Below are 22,428 nucleotides of genomic sequence, written 5' to 3' on the forward strand. Positions count from 1 at the left end.
GACTTCCTGTGCGCGAATTAATTAACTACTGGAAAATTTCGACGTGTCGAGCCCTTGGCTCGACGCGTCGAGTCCACTGGGCCCCAAACTCATCCAAAATTGCTCCAAACTCATCCTTGAACTCCCCTTGGTCATATCTTTGACCTAAAATGGTTCAAAAACACTAACAAACACCGTAAAATATTCAAAACAAGTGCGAACCATAATTAAATGATAATAGCAAGGAAAACATGTATTAAATAAGCAAAATTAAAGAGCTTAATTACTGTGATGATTCAAAATAACCATAAAAACAAGCACAGATGTGATAACATCAGATGGCCAAGTTCTTCGTCCGAGATGTCGAGACGGGCATCAAGTTCGTTCGGGAGAGGCAGAAGAACCTGGTCGGGGACGAACTGATGTGGGAATTCGGCGGATGGGCCTTCAAGGCTGAACAGTGGAAGATGAGGGAGAAAACGCAAAAGAACATGGAGGAGGCGCTCGAGGGCGAAGACCTCCGACTCTGACCACTCTCCCTACCGCTGTTCCTAACCCCGGTGAGGCCCCATTTGGCCGAGAAGACGAAATGGCTGCTGAACCGGGTGAGGCTGCTGCTGCCACATCGAGCGGGGTCGATGTTGCGAAGAAGTAGATTAGTTTCTTCTTCATTGTTTTTGCTAAGTGAACTAGATCGGGAACCCGGTCCCGCTTTTGTACCGGGCACATTTTCAAACTTTAATGAAGTCTATTTTTGTTAAACTTAAGTGGCTCGTAATTGTTACGCTTTAATTCTGTTTGCGTGGATGTTGATCGTCTAATGCCCGACCCCATGACCTTATGGCCTAATCGTGCACATTCCGAACGAATGGCTTACTGGCCCGCCAAGACATCGAAATTTAGTGGCCTGCCCACTCGGGAGTTTCCCGACCTTCAGGCCTTGTCGAAAGTTCAAAAAAAGTTTGGCCTTATTGCCCGGGGTGTTCCCGATCATTAGGCCTTGAACACTTCCTTCATCCAAGCCCCCACACTATTGTGCACTCGAGGCACGAGTGGGTGCAATAGTGGAAAGAAGTTGGACGGATCGGGAAAATTTGCTGTAGCTCTGGCTTTCCCAATCGGTGGCGTGACCCGAGTGTCCGCCGAAGATGAGCGCATTAGCCGGTTGATCAATTCGCCAGACTGAGTTATAAACGGCTATTAGAGCCAATTCGAGAGATGGCTATTAGAGCCAATTAGGTTGAGGGCTATTTGAGCCATTTTGTTGCAAGCCCCTATCGGTCGGAACCGACGGAGAGGCGTTGGGTTGGGCGAAAAGCCCGTCTTCAATTGGTGATGTTGAGTCTCGATTGGGTAGGTCACGAGCGAGGCTAGGTGATGCAGCGGAAGTAAATTATCCTACATCTAACCACTGGTAATGAGAAAACCGATCGGGCCGCCATGTGCAAACGGTCGATCAATCACCGATTGTATGTACATTAGATTTTTCCGTTCGCAGACGGTTAAAATATTTACAACAAATAATTTACAAACATTTAAACGACGAATAGAGCCCACTCGCAGGTTGAGCCCCCACTTCGCCTAAAGTTACAAAAAATAGGCTAATGCCTAAACATAACGAGGTGTTCGGAATTCCAAGTCCCCTCGATCACCCGACCGATCGTCGTCTCCAGTTGGTATGTTCCGGCCGTACTACAGCGCTGATGACGTACGACCCTTCCCAATTTTGAGCTAGCTTCCCACCTTCCAAAGGTTGACTGGTGTAACACCCCGTGTTACGATCCCTAAAACCAATTAATCATTTAACCAACTACCCAAAAGAAAGAATTAAATCACAATAATTAATTAGGAAAGGCCCACCATAGTCCACGGGCCCTTATCCCTAAACCCAATCCTTAGTCCCAAAAAGGAATAGAGTTAGCAAACCTATAGTAATTAGGCCTAAGTAAGACTCTTAGATAAATAAATAGGGAACATAAGGAGGCACCTAGAATGCCCACCACAATAATCCCTCACCACACAAGAAGTTCCAAGAATTCCCCTAGGAGAAATCAAGAAAGAAGAAAGCTTCAAGAAAGACCCTTCATAGCCAAGGAATTAATTAAGGCTAAGAGGTAACCCATGTCTCAACAAAACCTATTTTCATAGCTATGATTCCCCTCTTAGGATTTCCCCATATTATTGTGTATTGATGATTTGTGATATTATTATTGATGATTGGTGGGATGATTCCATGGGTGATCTTGATGATGAAAGGTTCTTGATAATTATGGTGTTCTTGATGATTATATGACGTTCTTGATGATTATATGATGTTCTTGATGATTGTAGGATGTTCTTGATGTTTATGTGATATTCTTACCGAATCTTGATATTAGAAGATGAATTGTGTCCTTGTTGATTTAAAAATGATTAGAACCATAGGTTGTATGGTATGGAATTATTCTTGGTATATTGGGTGGGAATTTGCATGATTGGGTGTTGATTATGTTTAGAAAAGCCACCTACCCGCGGCCTTCTTGGGCAACGCCGGCAGCGGGCAGCCGGTGGGCGGGCAGCTGCCCGCCGGGCACCCGCTGCCCGGAATAGCTGCCGCCGGCGGGCAGTCGGTGGGTGAACCCTCACCCACCGGCTACCCGCTGGTTTGCACCCCAATTTGGGATTTTGGCCTCCCCGTTTGATGTTCCCCCGACCCCCGTGGTGTCCCAACGGACTCCGTCTATCGTGCCTATGTCTAGTTTAATATTTCGGGTACCGTTCGTAGGTTGTATGAGTCGTATATATTGCATGCTAGTTGAATTGGTAGCCCGTTGACCTAGGTGAAAGAAGTATGAACCCCTTAGGATTATTCTTAGTATGTGAAGGATCACGCAGAGGTTTTGTTATACGTTTTCTCCCCCTTCCCAATGTGTTAATGTGGGTTGCATGTGCTTGCTATGTGTTATGTGTGCATGATACCCCAATTCGGTTGCGATCGGATTGGTTATTCCTGAGCTGCGGTTCAGAAGCTGGCTGCGGTCAGATTTACACTCCCGGGCTGCGGTCCACCGTTTGGTTGCGATCAAACGTTTCTACATGAGCTGCGGTTCATATTTCCTGGCTGCGATCAGATGATATACTCTTGGGCTGCGGTCCACTGTTTGGTTGCGATCAAACTATGATGAGCTGCGGTTCATCGGTCGGTTGCGATCGACCCCTCCATGTTGCGGTACGGGGCAGGGTGTTGCGGGGCCGTGTCAGAGCTATACGCGCTGACCCTCATGTATGGGCATGCGATTGGTCCTGTGGCGCCAACAAAGTGTGCTATGTGATGAGATACGAATGAGTTGTTGTTATGAGTGTGTTGGGGATGTGACTATGGGATTTATACTGGGAATCGCATATGTGGGTTATGATTATTAATTATGCTTATCTTTACCTGTCTTGCCTATTTGTAACTATATATGTTTGGTATAACTGTTGTCTGTGCTTAGCTCTATCTATCGAGTCTACCCCTGATTTAAAAGCTAGAGTTCGTAGGATATATCTTCATGTTCAAAATGGTTTTCGTATATCTATATATATATCTCTATATGTATTGTATTTCAACGCGTTGGAGTGGGTTACCAGCATCTCTCGCTGAACAGATATATTTGGGTTTCAGGCACAGACGAGTAGATCACTGGAGCGCGCTAGAAGCTTGGGGCGTAGCTTAGATAGTTTTCCCTTTCGGCCTACGTGCCATGATTTAGTATTGATACTGATTGAGGTTTTAGAATTTAGCCTGTGCACCCGAGTTCTCTAACTCGGGTGTGGCATAGCACCCCGTACTCTTTGTATCGTATTTTGGGATTTAATGAGATTCTATCTTTATTATATAAGTTTTAAAAGTCTTGAAAATCTGGGGTGTTACAGTTGGTATCAGAGCCTAAGTTTGACCCTAGGATGAGACTCTTAAGACCAGACTTTAGGACACTAAGCTTAAACTCTAGGTACTTGGGAACATAAGATTTAGGAATCATAGGACACGCGGTGAGATTGTGAAGCCTACACATAACCCCCCTCACTTAATCCCTCTTTGACTTAAAGAAAGTCCCCCTTCACTTATTGCATCAAGGTGAGAATACAAAATAACATCGACCTATGAACACCAGGATGGCACAAAAAAGGAGACAGACAGGAACACCGAAACTCCCCACTCAGGAATTCTTGACACAGAATCTACAACGCCTGGCCCAAATTGCCCAGGCACTGAGTACTACCATTCCCCAACCCTTACCAACAAACAAGAACTTGGAAATCCACCACCAAGTCTCGGCGCATCAACCACCCACCTTCTCAGGGAATGAAGACCCCACGGTCCTCGAGGAATGGATCGGAACTTTTGACAAGATATTCCGGACAACCGAATACCAAGTCAGAATAGCCTCCTTCTATTTCAGGCACGAGGCCGATGCCTGGTGGGCCCACGAGGGACCCGCATGTGAACAAAACCACGAAGGTCCGACTTCAGGTCAAGGTGGCCTCCGGCGAAATCATAAAATGCGACCGCATGTACGAGAACGTAATGATTACCATCCAAGGGGTGGAATTTCCCAGCAACTTAATACAATTCAAACTAGATGGGGTACAAGTGATCTTGGGCATGGACTGGCTAGGGAAATTCCAAGCGCAAATCCTATGCGGAGAACAAAAAGTGGTCCTACGGGGACCAAACGGTAAAAGGGTATCACACCGCGGGACCCCCCAGGAATCAGGGATCAAATCGGTGAACATGATGAAAATGAAGAAATACCTAAACAAGGGAAGCGAGGCCTTCCTATGCTCGGTCGAGGACCTCAACACCAAAACCCCCGGACCACAAACCATTCCAGTGGTAAACGAATTCACCGACGTCTTCCCGGACGAAATCCCCGGGGCACCCCCAGTCAGAGAAGTCGAGTTCACCATAGACCTCATACCTGGCGCTGCCCCGATCTCTAAACCACCCTACAGGTTGGCACCAAAAGAAATGAAGGAACGGAAAACACAACTACAGGAATTGCTAGATAAAGGGTACATCCGCCCCAGCACCTCCCCATGGGGGGCACCAGTACTATTTGTTAAAAAGAAGGATGGAAGCATGCGCCTGTGCATCGACTACCGGGAACTTAACCAAGTCACAATAAAGAATAGGTACCCCCTCCCTCGGATCGATGACTTGTTCGACCAACTAAAAGGGGCAGGGGTATTCTCAAAAATTGACCTAAGGTCCGGATATCACCAAATACAAGTGGCCAAACCAGACATTCAGAAAACAGCCTTCCGGACACGTTACGGCCACTATGAATTCACAGTAATGCCCTTCGGACTCACCAACGCACCCGCCATATTCATGGACCTCATGAACCGAGTATTCTGACCCCACTTGGATGACTTCGTCATTGTATTCATTGACGACATCCTAGTATACTCCCGAAACAAGGAAGAACATGAAAGACACCTCCGCATAACCCTGCAGACCCTAAGAGAGCACCAACTATACGCCAAGTTCACTAAATGCGAATTCTGGAAAGACAGTGTGGCCTTCCTAGGCCACGTGATAGCCAAGGAAGGAATTAAGGTGGACCCCGCCAAAATCCGTGCCGTTAAGGAATGGACCACACCGAGCTCACTCTCAGAAGTCCGAAGCTTCCTAGGCTTGGCTGGCTACTACAGGAGGTTTGTACCCGACTTCACCAGGATAGCCGAACCCCTCAACAAACTCATGAAAAAGGAAACCCCCTTCCGATGGGACAATGACTGCATCTCGGCCATTCAAGAATTGAAGGATAAGCTGACCACGACACCCGTGCTCGCCATCCCCTCCGGGGAGGAAGGGTTTGAGGTCTTCAGTGACGCGTCCAAAAAGGGATTGGGGTGCGTGCTAATGCAAAAAGGCAGGGTAATAACATACGCATCCAGGCAACTCAAAACCCACGAAGAGAACTACCCCACCCACGACCTCGAACTAGCCGCTATCGTGTTCGCACTAAAGATTTGGAGGCATTACTTATATGGGGTGCAATGCAAGATTTACACGGACCATAAGAGCCTATAGTACATCTTCACCCAGAAAGACCTAAACATGAGACAACGAAGATGGCTAGAACTCATAAAGGACTACGATCTAGACATCCAATACCACGAGGGGAAAGCTAACATTGTGGCAGACGCCCTAAGCAGGAAGACTAACCACTCCCTCAACACCACCTGGATCCTACCGGACCAGTTGTACAAGGACTTCCAAAGACTGAATTTGGAAATAATAGAGCAAGATCAAGTCCACCCCGACGTCCACTTATTCAACACGCAAATCATACCTACACTCTTCGAGGAAATCAAAATAGGACAACAGCAGGATCCGGAACTAGATAAAGTCCATCTCGACCTAGCCCAGGGGAAGGAAGGGCCCTTCGAAATACACGAAGACGGCAGTTTCCGTTACCGAGGTAGGTGGTGCATGCCCTCAACGCACCCCCACCTGAAACAACAGATCTTGGAAGAAGGGCACAACTCCCCATACTCAGTTCACCCAGGGGGTGACAAACTATACCAAGATGTGAAAAGGTCGTTTTGGTGGCCCAACATGAGAAGGGAAATCGCAGATTTCATGGCCAAATGCCTGAATTGCCAAAGGGTGAAGGCCGAACGATGCAAACCCAAGGGACTCGTACAACCCCTTGAGATACCACAAGGAAAGTGGGATTCCATATCCATGGACTTCGTCGGAGGGTTACCCCCAACAAAAACCGGCAAGGATAAAATTTGGGTCATAGTGGACCGACTAACCAAAACGGCACAATTCATTGCCATGAAGGAAACATGGACAATGACACAACTGGCCCAAGCCTACTTGAGCCGAATAGTGAAGTACCACGGAGTCCCCCGGAACATCGTGTCCGATAGAGACTCTCGGTTTCTCTCACAATTTTGGAAATCGCTGCAATTAGCCTTGGGGACACAACTAAAGCTGAGCACCGCCTTCCACCCCACCACTGATGGCCAAACCGAGAGAACCATTCAGACTCTCAAAGACATGTTAAGAGCCTGTGTGTTAGACTTTCAAGGGACACGGGAGGAACACCTAGACCTTATTGAATTCTCATACAACAACAGCTACCACGCAAGCATTCGTATGGCGCCCTACGAAGCTTTATACGGACAGAAGTGTAGAACCCCCTTATGTTGGGAAGACATGGTCGACCCAGTAGCACTAGGACCCCAATACCTACAAGATACCATAACCAAGGTCAAACACATCCAGGAAAGGATGAAGGCTGCCCAGGACCGCTAGAAGTCCTATGCCGACCTAAGGAGGAAACAAGCCGAATTCAACACCGGGGACAAGGTCTGGTTGAGAATCTCGTCCACATGGGGGGTAATGAGATTCGGAAGAAAAGGGAAACTAAGCCCACGATTTATCGGCCCCTATGAAATCATAGAAAGAGTTGGGAACCTAGCCTATCGCCTCGCTCTACCCGTTGAAATAGAACGAGTACACAACATATTCCACATATCCCAGCTAAAGAAATACGTGCACGACCCAAGCCACGTGCTTCAACCCGAGGTCGTGGACCTCGACGAGTCACTAGTATACGAAGAAAAACCCGTGAGAATCCTGGACACCAAGACAAGAACCACCCGACGTCGAGCCATAGAAATGGTGAAAGTCCTCTGGACCAACCATGGGACCGAGGAAGTGACATGGGAACTCAAGGACACAATGAAGGAACGCTACCCCGAACTTTTCACACCAGGTAACTAAGAAGAAGTCACTCGACAAGGACCAAGCTTCGGGGATGAAGCTTCCTGTTAAGGGGGGGAGAGTGTAACACCCCGTGTTACGATCCCTAAAACCAATTAATCATTTAACCAACTACCCAAAAGAAAGAATTAAATCACAATAATTAATTAGGAAAGGCCCACCATAGTTCACGGGCCCTTATCCCTAAACCCAATCCTTAGTCCCAAAAGGAATAGAGTTAGCAAACCTATAGTAATTAGGCCTAAGTAAGACTCTTAGATAAATAAATAGGGACCATAAGGAGGCACCTAGAATCCCCACCACAATAATCCCTCACCACACAAGAAGTTCCAAGAATTCCCCTAGGAGAAATCAAGAAAGAAGAAAGCTTCAAGAAAGACCCTTCATAGCCAAGGAATTAATTAAGGCTAAGAGGTAACCCATGTCTCAACAAAACCTATTTTCATAGCTATGATTCCCCTCTTAGGATTTCCCCATATTATTGTGTATTGATGATTTGTGATATTATTATTGATGATTGGTGGGATGATTCCATGGGTGATCTTGATGATGAAAGGTTCTTGATAATTATGGTGTTCTTGATGATTATATGACGTTCTTGATGATTATATGATGTTCTTGATGATTGTAGGATGTTCTTGATGTTTATGTGATATTCTTACCGAATCTTGATATTAGAAGATGAATTGTGTCCTTGTTGATTTAAAAATGATTAGAACCCTAGGTTGTATGGTATGGAATTATTCTTGGTATATTGGGTGGGAATTCGCATGATTGGGTGTTGATTATGTTTAGAAAAGCATGATAGGTTATGTGCCATATGTTTCTGGGTCTTTGATCCGTTAATTGTCTACGTGTGTTATCAATTGCGTTTGAAAGTGTCTAAGCATGGTTTCGGGTTCCACAAAGGTTCCCGGGGCGTTTTTGGTGAAAAAGAGTCAGTGGGGGGTAGGTGGGGGTAGGGGACCTGCCACCTACCCGCGGCCTTCTTGGGCAACGCCGGCAGCGGGCAGCCGGCGGGCGGGCAGCTGCCCGCCGGGCACCCGCTGCCCGGAATAACTGCCGCCGGCGGGTGAACCCTCACCCACCGGCTACCCGCTGGTTTGCACCCCAATTTGGGATTTTGGCTTCCCCGTTTGATGTTCCCCCGACCCCCGTGGTGTCCCAACGGACTCCGTCTATTGTGCCTATGTGTAGTTTAATATTTCGGGTACCGTTCGTAGGTTGTATGAGTCGTATATATAGCATGCTAGTTGAATTGGTAGCCCGTTGACCTAGGTGAAAGAAGTATGAACCCCTTAGGATTATTCTTTGTATGTGAAGGATCACGCAGAGGTTTTGTTATACGTTTTCTCCCCCTTCTCAATGTGTTAATGTGGGTTGCATGTGCTTGCTATGTGTTATGTGTGCATGATACCTCAATTCGGTTGCGATCGGATTGGTTATTCCTGAGCTGCGGTTCAGAAGCTGGCTGCGGTCAGATTTACACTCCCGGGCTGCGGTCCACCGTTTGGTTGCGATCAAACGTTTCTACATGAGCTGCGGTTCATATTTCCTGGCTGCGGTCAGATGACATACTCTTGGGCTGCGGTCCACTGTTTGGTTGCGATCAAACTATGATGAGTTGCGGTTCATCGGTCGGTTGCGATTGACCCCTCCGTGTTGCGATACGGGGCAGGGTGCTGCGGGGCCGTGTCAGAGCTATACGCGCTGACCCTCATGTATGGGCATGCGATTGGTCTTGTGGCGCCAACAAAGTGTGCTATGTGATGAGATACGGATGAGTTGTTGTTATGAGTGTGTTGGGGATGTGACTATGGGATTTATACTAGGAATCGCATATGTGGGTTATGATTATTAATTATGCCTATCTTTACCTGTCTTGCCTGTTTGTAACTATATATGTTTGGTATAACTGTTGTCTGTGCTTAGCTCTATCTGTCGAGTCTACCCCTGATTTAAAAGCTAGAGTTCGTATGATATATATTCATGTTCAAAATGGTTTTCGTATATCTATATATATATCTCTATATGTATTGTATTTCAACGCGTTGGAGTGGGTTACCAGCATCTCTCGCTGAACAGATATATTTGGGTTTCAGGCACAGACGAGTAGATCACTGGAGCGCGCTAGAAGCTTGGGGCGTAGCTTAGATAGTTTTCCCTTTCGGCCTGCGTGCCATGATTTAGTATTGATACTGATTGAGGTTTTAGAATTTAGCGTGTGCACCCGAATTCTCTAACTCGGGTGTGGCATAGCACCCCGTACTCTTTGTATCGTATTTTGGGATTTAATGAGATTCTATCTTTATTATATAAGTTTTAAAATTCTTGAAAATCTGGGGTGTTACAACTGGCTTTCCGTTGGCGTAAGACGTAATCTCCGACCTGAAAATACCGAGGGTTGACCCGGATATCCTTTGAACTCTTCACTCTCTTCTAATACTCGGCCATACGCCGAGCGGCTAGCTCTCTCTTTTCCTTGACCCCATCGAGATCCACGACCATTGAGTGTTCGTTCTCCTCTGCATTATACGTTTGCTCACGGGAGGTCGAGATCCAGGTCTCGATCGGGAGTCGGGCTTCAGCTCCGTAGACAAGGGCAAACGGCGTCTCCAAAGTTGCTTCTCTCGGGGTCGTCCGATAAGTCCACAAAACATAGGGCAACTCATCGGCCCAACTGCGACCAGCCGAGTGTAGCTTCTTTTTCAGACCTTCTAGGATTGTCCGATTGGCGTTCTCCACTTGTCCATTTCCCTGCGGGTAAGCCACCGACGACCGGACATGGGTTGTCCCGATCGTGGACAAAAAATTCTAAAAATATTGGCTTACGAATTGGCGGCCGTTGTCACTGATGAGATGCACGGGCACACCAAAGCGGGAAATCACATTGCGCCATAAGAACTGAGCAAATTGTTGAGAGGTGATCGTGGCTAACGGATCGGTCTCGATCCACTTGGAGAAGTAATCGATAGCGACAATGACAAACTTTCTTCAGCCGGCAAGTTGAGGAAATCGTCCCAAAATGTCCACCCCCACCATGCGAAAGGAATTGCAGTCGTGACCGGCTGATAAAAGGTGGCCGGTCGTCCGGGCATCTGGGCAAATAATTGGCCCGTCTCACAATCCCGAGCGAGTTTTTCACAATCAAGCTGGAGGGATGGCCAATAATATCCAATCAACATGATACGATGAGCTAACGATCAGCCTCCTTGATGTGACGAGCAGATGCCCGAATGCAATTCCTTCATCACTAGATCCGCCTCAAACGCGGTCAAGCAACGCATGAGCGGGCCCCCATATGATTGCCTATAAAGACGATCGTTTTGAATCTGAAACCTGGGAGCCCTGAGCTTGGCCTTCCGAGCACGCTGAGGGTCGTCTGGGAGCCGACTGTGCTCAAGGAATTCCATTAGATCGGTGATCCAGTTGTCTTCTGCCGGTTGAATAGGTGCGACCGGCATTCGATGAATGCTTTGTCTCGGGATCACCAAAATTCGAGCGATCTTTGACATGTGCTCCGGGGCGTCTTGGGCCAATTTGGACAAGATATCCGCATCGGCATTGTCCAATCGGGGTACGTGCCGGACGGTGTACCCCCGGAACAGGGCAAGCTTCTCCATCGCAAGGTCCCGGTATGATTGTAGTCGTTCACCGTTCACTTCGTAGTCGCCGAGGACCTGCCCGACCACGAGCGCAGAGTCTGTTTGAGCCCGGATATACTTAGCCCCCAAATCCCGAGCACACTGCAAGCCGTTGACAAAGGCTTCGTACTCGGCTTCATTGTTGGTCGGGTGGAACTGGTACATAAGGGCGAAGTACACCTTGAATCCCTCCGGGCTCGTAACTACCACTCCTCCTCCTACCCCTTTCTTGCTGCTAGACCCATCAGTAGCCAATGACCACCACTCGGCTTCGGGGTCCTCGACCTCCGGAGGTCGGGTATCCCGAGCGGTGCACTCGACCAAGAAATCTGCAAGGGCTTGACCTTTGATGGCTGGTCATAGTCGGTATTCAATCGCGTACTGGGTCAGCATTAACGCCCACTTGACTAGGCGACCGGATGATGAAGCAGTGCAGAGGACTGGCCCGATCAACTGATCGGTCAACACGCGAATTGCTCGACCTTGGAAGTAGGGAGCTAACTTCATCGCGGCAATGTATAAGGCATAGACGACCTTCTCAAGCCGGGAGTACCGAAGCTCGGGACCATGTAGCGCGTGGCTTACATAGTACACCGGTCGCTGGACCCCTTCCGGATCAGTTCGGCACAATACTGCGCTTATTGCTCAATCGGATACGGCGAGGTACACGTCTAGCTCCTCCCCGAGCTCAGGCTTCGAGAGCACAATTGGTGACATGAGATACTCTTTTAGCTCGTCGAAGGCCGCTCGGCATCGTTGTCCCAGACGAAACCATTGACTTTGCGCAATACCTTGAAAAATAGTAAAGCTCGCTAAGCTAATTTGGAGAGGAACCGGCTGAGTGCGGCCAACTGACCAGTCAATTGCTGGACTTCTCGAACGGTAGAAGGTGGTTGCATGTCCAGAATTGCTTTAACCTTGGCTGGGTTGGGCTCGATTCCCCTCTTCGTCATCATGTAGCCAAGAAATTTCTCCGTTTGAACCGCGAACGTGCATTTGGTCTGGTTCAATCTCAATTGATACCTCCTCATGATCTGAAAGCATTCCCGGAAGTCCCGAGTGTGGTCGGATCACTCCCGACTCTTGACCAGCATATCATCACTATATGCCTCCATCGTTCGGCCTAATAGATCGGTGAATAGCATGTTGACCATCCGCTGATATGTAGCTCCTACGTTGCGTAGGCTGAACGGCATCACTCGGTAGCAATACAACCCTTCCGGGGTGACAAAGGCTGTCTTGGTCTCATCTTCATGGTGCATCATGATCTGATGATATCCCTTGAATGCATCCATGAAGCTCATCAACTCGGCCCCGGCCGTCTCGTCGACCATCTGGTGGATGCTCGGTAGCGGATATGGGTCGAGCGGGCAGGTCTTATTGAGGTCGGTGAAATAGATGCACATCCTCCAAGCTGGGGGCTTAGGAACAAGGACAATATTGGCCACCCACTTGGGATAAATTACCGGTCGGATGTGCTCGATCGCCGCCATTTTCTTGACCTCTTCTCTGACAAACTCGCGACTATCGGATGAAAGGTGGCGGGTCTTCTGCACGACCGCCTTAGCTGCGGGATCGACGGCTAGCTTGTGACAAATAACCGTCCGGTCGATCCCGGGCATGTCTTTGGGCCCCCATGCGAAGATATCAGCATACTCCTGGAGGATTGCTAGAATTTCTGCTCGGAGCTTGGGGGTGAGGGCCCGGCCAATCTTGATCTTTCTGTCCGGTCGGTCCTTGGACAGGGGAACTTCTTCGATTTCCTCGGAAGGCTCGGGTTGCTCATTCAGATCATTAGAAACCTCCTTGGCGATCGTGTTCACCCGGGAGGACGTACCAGAATCACGCCTGTTGACTACCCGGGTGTAACACTTCCGAGCGGTTTGGACATCGCCACGGACCACACCGACCCCATTAGGGGTGGGGAATTTCATGCACAGGTGGGGCATTGAAATAATCCCACCAATCTTCATAATCGCGGGTCGGCCCAAGATGATGTTGTGGACGCAGTGTAGGTCTTTATTGACTTCGGCGGAGTGCCGATCTCCACTGGGAGCGTGATTTTCCCTTCAGGGTAGATAAGGGCCCCGGTAAATCCCGACAAGGGTACGCCGACCGGAGTCAGTTCGCGCTCAAACACGTCCAAATAAAGGACGTTGACACTGCTCCCAGTGTCTACCATAACCCTCTGGACGTCCGTCCCGTTCACGTGAATAGTGACCACAAGAGCCTCCATGCTGTGGTCACCGCTGCTAGGTTGATCTTCGAGGGAGAAGGTTACGGGCTCCTTTTTCTGTCTCTTCCCGGTGTCTCGGGAATCTACAATGGCGACCGGGCAGTTCTCCCTCGGTCGGGAAGCGTCATCCAATCCACCAAAGATTACGTGGATGGTCGGCTTTCCTGCCGGTCGGCTGCTAGACGGAGGGTCAGGGTCCTGTCCGTCATCTCGACGGTCATCTCTGCGATCATCTCTACGGTCCTGACCCGACCGGTCGGAGCGTCCATCACGATCAGAACGATCGGAACGATGATGAGAGCGCCTATTGTCCCTACGAGCGGTATTCTTCTTTGTTTCCTCTCTCTTCCCCACACACTTGTCCAACTTCCCAAGGTTGAGCAGATCTTCCAACAGTTGGCGCAAGTGGGTACACTCCTCAGTGTCATGCCCGGCACACCGATGGTAAGCGCAGTGCTTACTCTTGTCCGGTCCGTCTTGTCCGGGATGGGGGAGTTTGATGAGATTGCAGGACTGTGCGTACTGCATGGCCTCCGCTGTGGATCGGTTCAGGGCCGTAAACTCACCAGGCCTGGTGCGGGATCGGGGATGGTCATCACCCGATCGATGTTCCGCCCGGCCGGCCAGTTTACGGGATGAAGACCTGACCTCCTGCGAGCGTTTTACGACGTTTGCCTCGCCGGCATTAGCATAATCTGTGACCCTTCGGAGGGCCTCTTCATATGTGGTCGGGGGGTGGAGGATGAAATCCTGATAGAGGTAACCCGCCCGGAGAGAAATGTGGAGCATGTCATCCATTGGCTCGACCACCCCGACCGCGGCCTTCCACTTTACAAGGAAGTCGGTCAAGCTCTCCCCTTCAAGCTACTTGGCCTTTTCCAAATACATGTAGGGCTTCCTCACCACCTTGGAGGTGATGAACTTTGGCATGAACTTGATCGCCAGGGCGTTAAAATCAGAAATAGAGCCCGGCTGCAAAGTTCGGAACCACTCCGCCGCTCGACCAGAAAGCATGGAGTAAAAAGCTCTACACATCACGGCGTCTGACACGCCCATCATCATCATATTGCCGTAATAGTCGTTGACGTGGACCTCAGGGTCCGTACGGCCATCGTAACCTTTATTCCACGGGACCTGCAGGTCGAGCGGGTATGGCTGGGCCATTATCTCCGCTGTAAAGGGTGTCCTCAACAGGGTTGATTGGTCGACCGGGGGCCTCACAGCGTGCTCGTTCCGGAATCGAGCGAATTCCGCCTGGAGGTTATGGAGCAATCCTCGGGTCTCGTTGAGCTCGGCCGCCTGGGCCTGGGTTGTTTTCCGAGCGCGTCGTCGACGGTGAGATCTCGACCCACTATGCCCGGATGAAACCTCCTGGCTGGCCTCCTGCATCTGTACATCTCGCGAGTGCTGGCTCGGGTCTTGTGGTCCCAATTGTTGTCGCATCGGCGGTCGGAGGCCTTTAAAATTAACCGCCCGGTTGATTTCTTCGGGGTCCTCCGCTTGGGCCTGAACCTCCGGTTGTACTTGTGGAGCCTGCGGTGGTACCTCTATCGCTTCAGCACCCACCGACCCCAACCGCGAATGGAGCCGAGTGTCGAGCCCGGGAAGTGGGCTGATGCTTCGGCTCTACTTGAGCAGTCGGGTAAATCGGAGGGGCGGCGGCTGGAGCCGTGTACGCAGGCGTGTAGGGGGGATAGCCAGCCGGTGGTGTGTAGAACATTGGCTGACCGGGCCAGTATCCGTATGGAGGAGGTGGGACCGGGTAAGGATACTGCCCAGGGAACTGGGGCTGCTGACCGGGTGTTGGATATCCCGGCTGAATATAGTTGACCGGCTGTTAGGAGGCCAGATACTGAGTTGCTGGATGGGGTGGTGAGAGGTTGAGATTAAGGTTGACTGTCTGACCTTGATATTGGGTTGGCTGATGGTCGGATGAGCTTGCCGCATCCGCTTGATCGTCGCCGAAAAAGTTGTACGCGAATGGATACATAGTGAAAAGCAGAATCGGTGCTTGTCAAACGATAGCTTGCTTGTACCGGTCCCCACAGACGGCGCCAAAATGATAGTGTTAATTGCCACGTAAGCGGTAAATAAACTAACTCAAGACCAATTAAAGCAAATAAACGTCTTTTATTGATCAAGGTGAAGGCCCTAAGTACAATCTAAATGGCTGTTCCGAGTACCGACTGACTACGGTCGGGATGCTCTGATAACAACCTATCGATCGTCCAAAAGTCCCCCACACTGCTGCAGCCGTGGGTATTTATAGCCGCGAGGCCTGAGACACAAGTCCGGCCGTCCGGCATGTCGCCCACGTAGCAACCACGTGTCGTCCTCCCGGGTGCCCTGCCTGTTAGCACGTAGCGTTGCCACGTGTCTCTTCTCAGCTTTCTCGCTTAAGGGCTACCGCTTGGTGGTCGACGACGCCGGTCAAGTGATTCCCGGTCGGGAACCGACCGGGTTCTTCTAAGAAATCCGACCTGTAACCTGCACAAATAAGAACAAAAGGATGAAGGCATGTCAGTCGGGGTATTCCGTACCAAAATGTTATAAAAATATTTATGACAAAATATAAAACATAATCGATTAGATAAAATAATTTGAATAGAAAAGACATTATATTCATAAATACTTATTTTAATTTTCTTTTAATTAGATCAACTATAAATTATTCTAAATTAATTTGAATACGATGAAGTATAATATAAACTTGTTGACTACATTAACTAAATGATTCACAAAAAAAAAAAAAAGACTTAAAAAATATTTAATTTATTGATTGGTGAGAAGAGCTGAAATAAAGAAAAAGAAGCTAAAATATACATGCAAAAAAAATAGAATTAAAAAAATACATTTAATTTATTGAAGGGTGAGAAGAGCTAAAATAAAGATAAGAAGCTAAAACATATAAAAATGCTTTAGATGGGTTTCAAACCTATAACACTTCATTACTATATTAAAGACTCAACCAATTAAGCCATTGATCACTTTTATGACTAACACATATATATTAGTAGAAAGAGTTGAGGGGGCAGCTGACCCCACTGCCCCACTGTGGGTCCGCCTATGCGTGCGCACCATGTGCATGGTGGACACGTGCTCACAGCTTAATTTGCCACTTGAATTAGTCAGGGTCGGTCCACGTCAAACTGATGTGAATTGATTTGTTTTAGTGTACTATTATTTTGGCCCGAATTTCTTTTATTTAGGTGGAAAATTTTAATGCAGGTATTGAGTGTTTAGAATTCAGGCCATCTGAAGTTGCTGCAGTAGTAGCCCTGTTTGTTTCAAGAGAAATGCAATCAACAATAGACCTTGATAATGCACTCTCTTCTTGTTTCACACAAGACGCCCTAAAGGTATATATTCATAAAAAGAAGTATTATATATATATATATATACATATATATATATATATATATATATATATATATATATATATATATATATATATATATATATATATATTCGTCTTTTTGTTTGAACCAGTTAGTTATGTGTAAGTGATTGTGTAACTTAGGATGGTAAGGTTTACCTCCTTGTGGTTACAAGGTGAGATTTACCCAGTGCACACCCTCAGGTATTAAGTATTATATGAAGTGATGTACACAAAGATAACACTCTAGAACCAAGCTAATTTATGGATTTGCAGGGAAGTGTAATGAAGTGTTATGAACTGATCCAAGATTTGGCTGCAAGTTTGGGTCCAAATTGGGAGTTGGAAGCTGATGAAAGTTCATCAGATTCTTCACATACTAATCCATGCAATAAAAGGAGGAGAGCAGACATGATAAAATCTACAGTGAGGGCCAGAGAAGAAAGTCCTAGAAGTGATTTTTCTCAGACTTAGTTTCAGACTCCATGGTCAATCACTTTTGGTCAGAGGCTTTGATAAAGACAAAATAGGAAGGTTTATCAATTTACTAAAGATGGAACTAATTCATCTTTGGAACAACTTGTATTTTCTTTTATTTTTACATCGAAACAAGAATTATCACCTTTGGTCTTACAAGTTTTAGCATTTTTTTTTTAAAAAAACTTTTAATTCTCATTTTATAAGTTATGGCAGTTGAATTGGTAGCAATGAGCAAAGATCTTTAACTAAAAATAATTACATGTACGCCTCCACTAAGGCTTAAACTCGTAACCTTCCAAATGGAAGTCCAACCCAAGTACCATTAAATCACATAGTCTTGGTAAAATAAACTTATTTAAACTAAGAAAATATTTATTATATAGAAAGATTTTGGATCTATAAACAAATAACTATAATATTTGTCATTGAATTGTCTCAAATTTATCACATGACTAGCATGACTATCGGACATTGTAGTGATCGCAAATTATGCCGTGGAAACGTGTTCACCATGCTTGGTGAACACGCTTCCAAACGACGTCGTTTTTGGCGTCTTTAAAAAAAAAAAAAACACTGTTCTATTAACGGCGTTAGGAAGGCAATTCTGATCCGACAACTCTTTGCGTTTGATTCTTTCCTATTCGCAATTCTCTGAAGGCAGTTATGATCCGACATTCGCGATTCTTTCCTATTCGCGATGGAGGAGACGACGGTTCGAGGAGAAGATTCCACCGATATGATTTCTGCGATTCCAGGTTGCGTTCGATTTTATGCGTTTGATTTCGTTTGATTTATGAGATCATGGATTGTTGAAGATTTAGTTATTTTTATTGGTATTTGTTCAGTATCTATGCAGTTTGAATGTTCATAATGTTGTAATTGTGTATTAGTACCATGTCTCTGTTATGAATTTTACAATATGAGATTATGTATTTTCTGTTACGCAATTATGAATTTTGATACTCTGTTCATGCATGTGATATGAATATTCATAATGTAATAGTACTATGTTCATAACATATTAACTGGTATGTTACACTGTTTGCATATACTCAGTGAATGAAGACTTTGTTGGTGATTCAATAAGCAATGATCAAGCAGAGTTAAACATTGACATTGATGGCTCATCTTCAAGTCCAGGTTCTTTTTATTAGTTTTGTGTATCATGAATGTTGTTTCTGGTAGGTGTAGGTACTGATTCATGGTGATTATATGCAAATTGAATGTTGTGATTGGTATTAATACTCTGTTCACGTTATGAATTTACATTTTTGAGGTTATGAATTTTCCGTTATGTTATTATGAATTTTCTATATGAGATTATGAATTTTTTATATGAGATTATGAATTTTATGTTATGAGTTTATGTGTATCTGTTATTGATGGAAAATATGTTCTTCTTATGTAGAGCATGGCTGGATTTATTCGGCATTCCCCGTACCCCCTCTACGTAAATGAAGAATATATTTCTCTCAAATCTATAATGAACTGCACATTCATATTTTAGTAGTTGGTATAGGTGTGGTTATATTTTTGTTGCAATTGCAGTTGATGAAGACTTGGTTGGTGTTGTAGTAAGCAATGTTGACGAAGCTTTTGAGTTATATAATGGATATGCATACAGAGTTGGTTTTAGTGTGAGGAAAGGCCAACAACGTTATAAGGCATCTACTAAGTCAATTCAGATGAAGAGATTCTTCTGTGCTAAGGCTGGGTATAAGCAGAAACCAAACAGTGGTGTTAAGCTTTATTCAAAGATTGATATGAGGACTGGTTGTGGTGCATTTGTTCAGTTTGATGTGGGGGTGATGGGATGTGGACAGTTACAAAACATTTGAAAGAGCACAATCATGAGTTATGTTCATTTGGCAAGAGTCATTTGCTCCGGTCGCATAGAAGAGTGGGAAACAATCAGCTTGAATATTTAAAAGACATGAAGAATAGTGGTGTTGCATTGGCGGATGGTATGAGGTTTTTGAAACATCAGTCATGGGGTTCTCCATTGGTTGGCTTTACCAACCGCGATGCTTACAATTCGATGGCTTCTGTGAGTTTGAAGTGTTTGGATGGAACTGATTCCAATTCTTTGATTGAAATATTCAGGAGGAGGCAATCTAATGAGGCTGATTTCTTTTTTGATTTCGAAGTTGATTTGGATGGAAGATTGTGTAGTTTTTTTTGGAGGGATGGTCAAATGAGAAGGGATTATGAGGTGTTTGGTGATCTGTTAGTGCATGATACAACATATCGCACTAACAAATATGATATGATTTGTGGTCCTTTTGTAGGGATGAACCATCATTGCATGAATGTAATGTTTGGATGTGGTTTTTTGATGAATGAGAGGATAGAGTCATTTGCGTGGTTGTTTAGAGCGTTTTTAAGATCCATGGATGGCAAGTGTCCACAGACTATCATGACGGATCAATGTTCAACTATGGCTGCTGGCATTTCCATGGTGTTTCCTACATCACGCCACCGTCTTTGCATATGGCATATTGGTGAGAATTCGAAGAAGCATATCAAGGCATTAAGGAATCATAAGGATTTTCTGGATATGTTCAATTGTGTGTTGAAATACACCGAGACTGAAGCGGAGTTTGAAGTTTACTGGACAAGGTATGTTATTATGAATTTACATTATATAATTCTGAATTTTCTGTTATGTCATTATGTATTTTCTGTTATGTCATTATGTACTTTCTGTTATATGATTTATGAATTTTCTAATATGAGATTATGAATTCACAGTTATACAATTCTGGATTTTATGTTATGTCATTATGTATTTTCTGTTATATGATTATGAACTGTGTAATATGAGATTATGAATGCAAGTATACAATTATGTATTTTCTGTTATGTCATTATGTATTTTCTGTTATATGATTATGAACTTTCTAATATGAGATTATGAATTTTCAGAATATGATTAGTAAACATGTGTTTTAACTTTTTCAGGATGGTTACAAAATATAATTGTCATAAGAATACATGGCTAGAGAAGCTTTATGACTGTAGGGAGAAGTGGTGTCCAGCGTTCAACAAGGATTATTTCTTCGGGGGTATTTTATCTTCGCAAAGGAGTGAAAGCACAAATCATTCAATTTCTAGGAGGTTGTCCAAGACTGCTGGTTTATGTGATTTTTATTCATCCTTTGTGAGTGTTATTTCTGAATGGAGAAGTAAGGAAAATGGTGAGGATTTCCGGTGTTCTCAAGGAGTACCCGCCATGATGATGGATCATGTGAAACTCCTTTCACATGCTAGAGAGGTTTATACAATTGAGATATATTTTTTGTTCGAGGAACAATTTATGAAAGGTAGCTCTTGTTATCAAGAAATGGTGTTGAACGATGGTTGTAAGTGCAAGTATCACGTGTGGCGACCAGACATAGATATCATAAGGCATGAAGTAACTTTTAAGCCAATCAATTTGGATATATGCTGTAGTTGCAAGCTGTTTTCAGAATTGGGAATACTTTGCTGCCACTGCTTACGTATACTTCATGTGCACTGTGTTTCCAGTATTCCCGATAAATACATTCTAAAAAGATGGACTAAAAAGGTTGTTGAGGGTAGAAATGTGGACATTGCATCCGTGTTTTATAATGGTGGTGTCCCTTCTTCAATTTGGGCTGTTGAGATTAGTAGGAAATTTCAAAGGCTTATTGTTTGTAGCCAAGATAACAGTGTTGCTAGACAATTCTGTGATGAAGCTGTTGGGAATGCAAGGAAAAACATTGAAGCTGAGATTGGGGATGTGAATATTGAGGAGGGTGCTGTGTCTTCGTCAAGTGGTATTGTCCAAGACCCTTCAAGCCGGAGGAGTAAAGGTGTGAGAAATAAAAGGAGTAGTAGTGTTATTGAGAAGAAGTACAATGCAGCAAGGGGGAGAAAGAGTGCTGCAAACAAGCTTGCTTCAATTACAAAGGGCTCTGTCCAATCATTTGGTCTTGGAAAATATTTCAGAGATTGCTCGTGATGGATATCTTGTACATCCAAGCACTGGGGGTTCACAGTTTGTTCATTTTAATAAGAATGTAGACCACGATGTAGCTATAGATTGAGATTGTGTTAATAGAACTTCATATGTTTAGCAGTGTTGTGATGAATACTATGCAAAATACTATGTGTCAGTTTATGAATTTTCATTCATGTGATTATGCATTTTCCTTTGTGTCATTATGGATTTTCCTTTATGTCATTATGAACTTACAATATGTACTTACGAATCTTATGATATTAGACTGTGAATTATGTGTCAGATTATGAATTTTCCTTTACCAGTTTATGAACTTTCCTTTATGTGATTATGAATTTTCCTCTATGTGATTATGAATTTACAGTATGTACTTATGAATTTTATGCTATTTAGAGTTTACGAGAATTATGTCTCAGATTATGAATCTTCCTTTATGTGATTATGAATTTTCCTTTATGTGATTATGAATTTTCCTATATGTGATTATGAATTTACAGTATGTGCTTATGAATTTTATGCTATTTATATTTTATGAGAATTATGTGTCAGATTATGAATGTTCCTTTATTTGATTATGAATGTTACTTTATGTGATTATGAATTTTCCTTGTTGTCATTATGAATGTTATTTTAATGTTATGTAATAATGAATTTTCAGTTATAGCTAACACGTATACATTCATAATCTCATAATAGAAAGTTCATAATTGCATAATAGAAAATTCATAATATGGTAGTTGAAAATTCATAAATCTACATGATCCATATGTAATCTGAATTAAGAGTAATAGATTGTATATTCACAGGTGCAAAATATCGGTGCACATTACAAAATGAGAGATTCTCAATCTAGGGTACCAACAGTGAAGATTTCAAAATGAAGTATTGAGAAAATTAATGCTTCATGTTCACAACATATTCAAACACCAAAAAGCGGTATAGTTTCATTTCTTCTTCGAGAGA

At 45.0% G+C, this 22,428-nt stretch overlaps 1 protein-coding gene across 1 annotated transcript; it reads left to right on the top strand.

Annotated features, from left to right (window-relative positions):
• Positions 1-19,413: 19,413 nt before the first annotated feature.
• LOC109191606 (protein FAR1-RELATED SEQUENCE 7-like) lies at positions 19,414-21,465 on the top strand. The gene is made up of 3 exons (XM_019342214.1): positions 19,414-19,589; positions 20,442-20,754; positions 20,848-21,465. The coding sequence occupies exons 1-3, from the start codon at positions 19,414-19,416 to the stop codon at positions 21,463-21,465; spliced, it is 1,107 nt and encodes a 368-aa protein (XP_019197759.1).
• Positions 21,466-22,428: the final 963 nt, after the last annotated feature.

The sequence above is a fragment of the Ipomoea nil genome, unplaced genomic scaffold (assembly GCF_001879475.1).
Source record: "Ipomoea nil cultivar Tokyo-kokei standard unplaced genomic scaffold, Asagao_1.1 scaffold0207, whole genome shotgun sequence".
Classification (NCBI taxonomy): Eukaryota; Viridiplantae; Streptophyta; class Magnoliopsida; order Solanales; family Convolvulaceae; genus Ipomoea; species Ipomoea nil.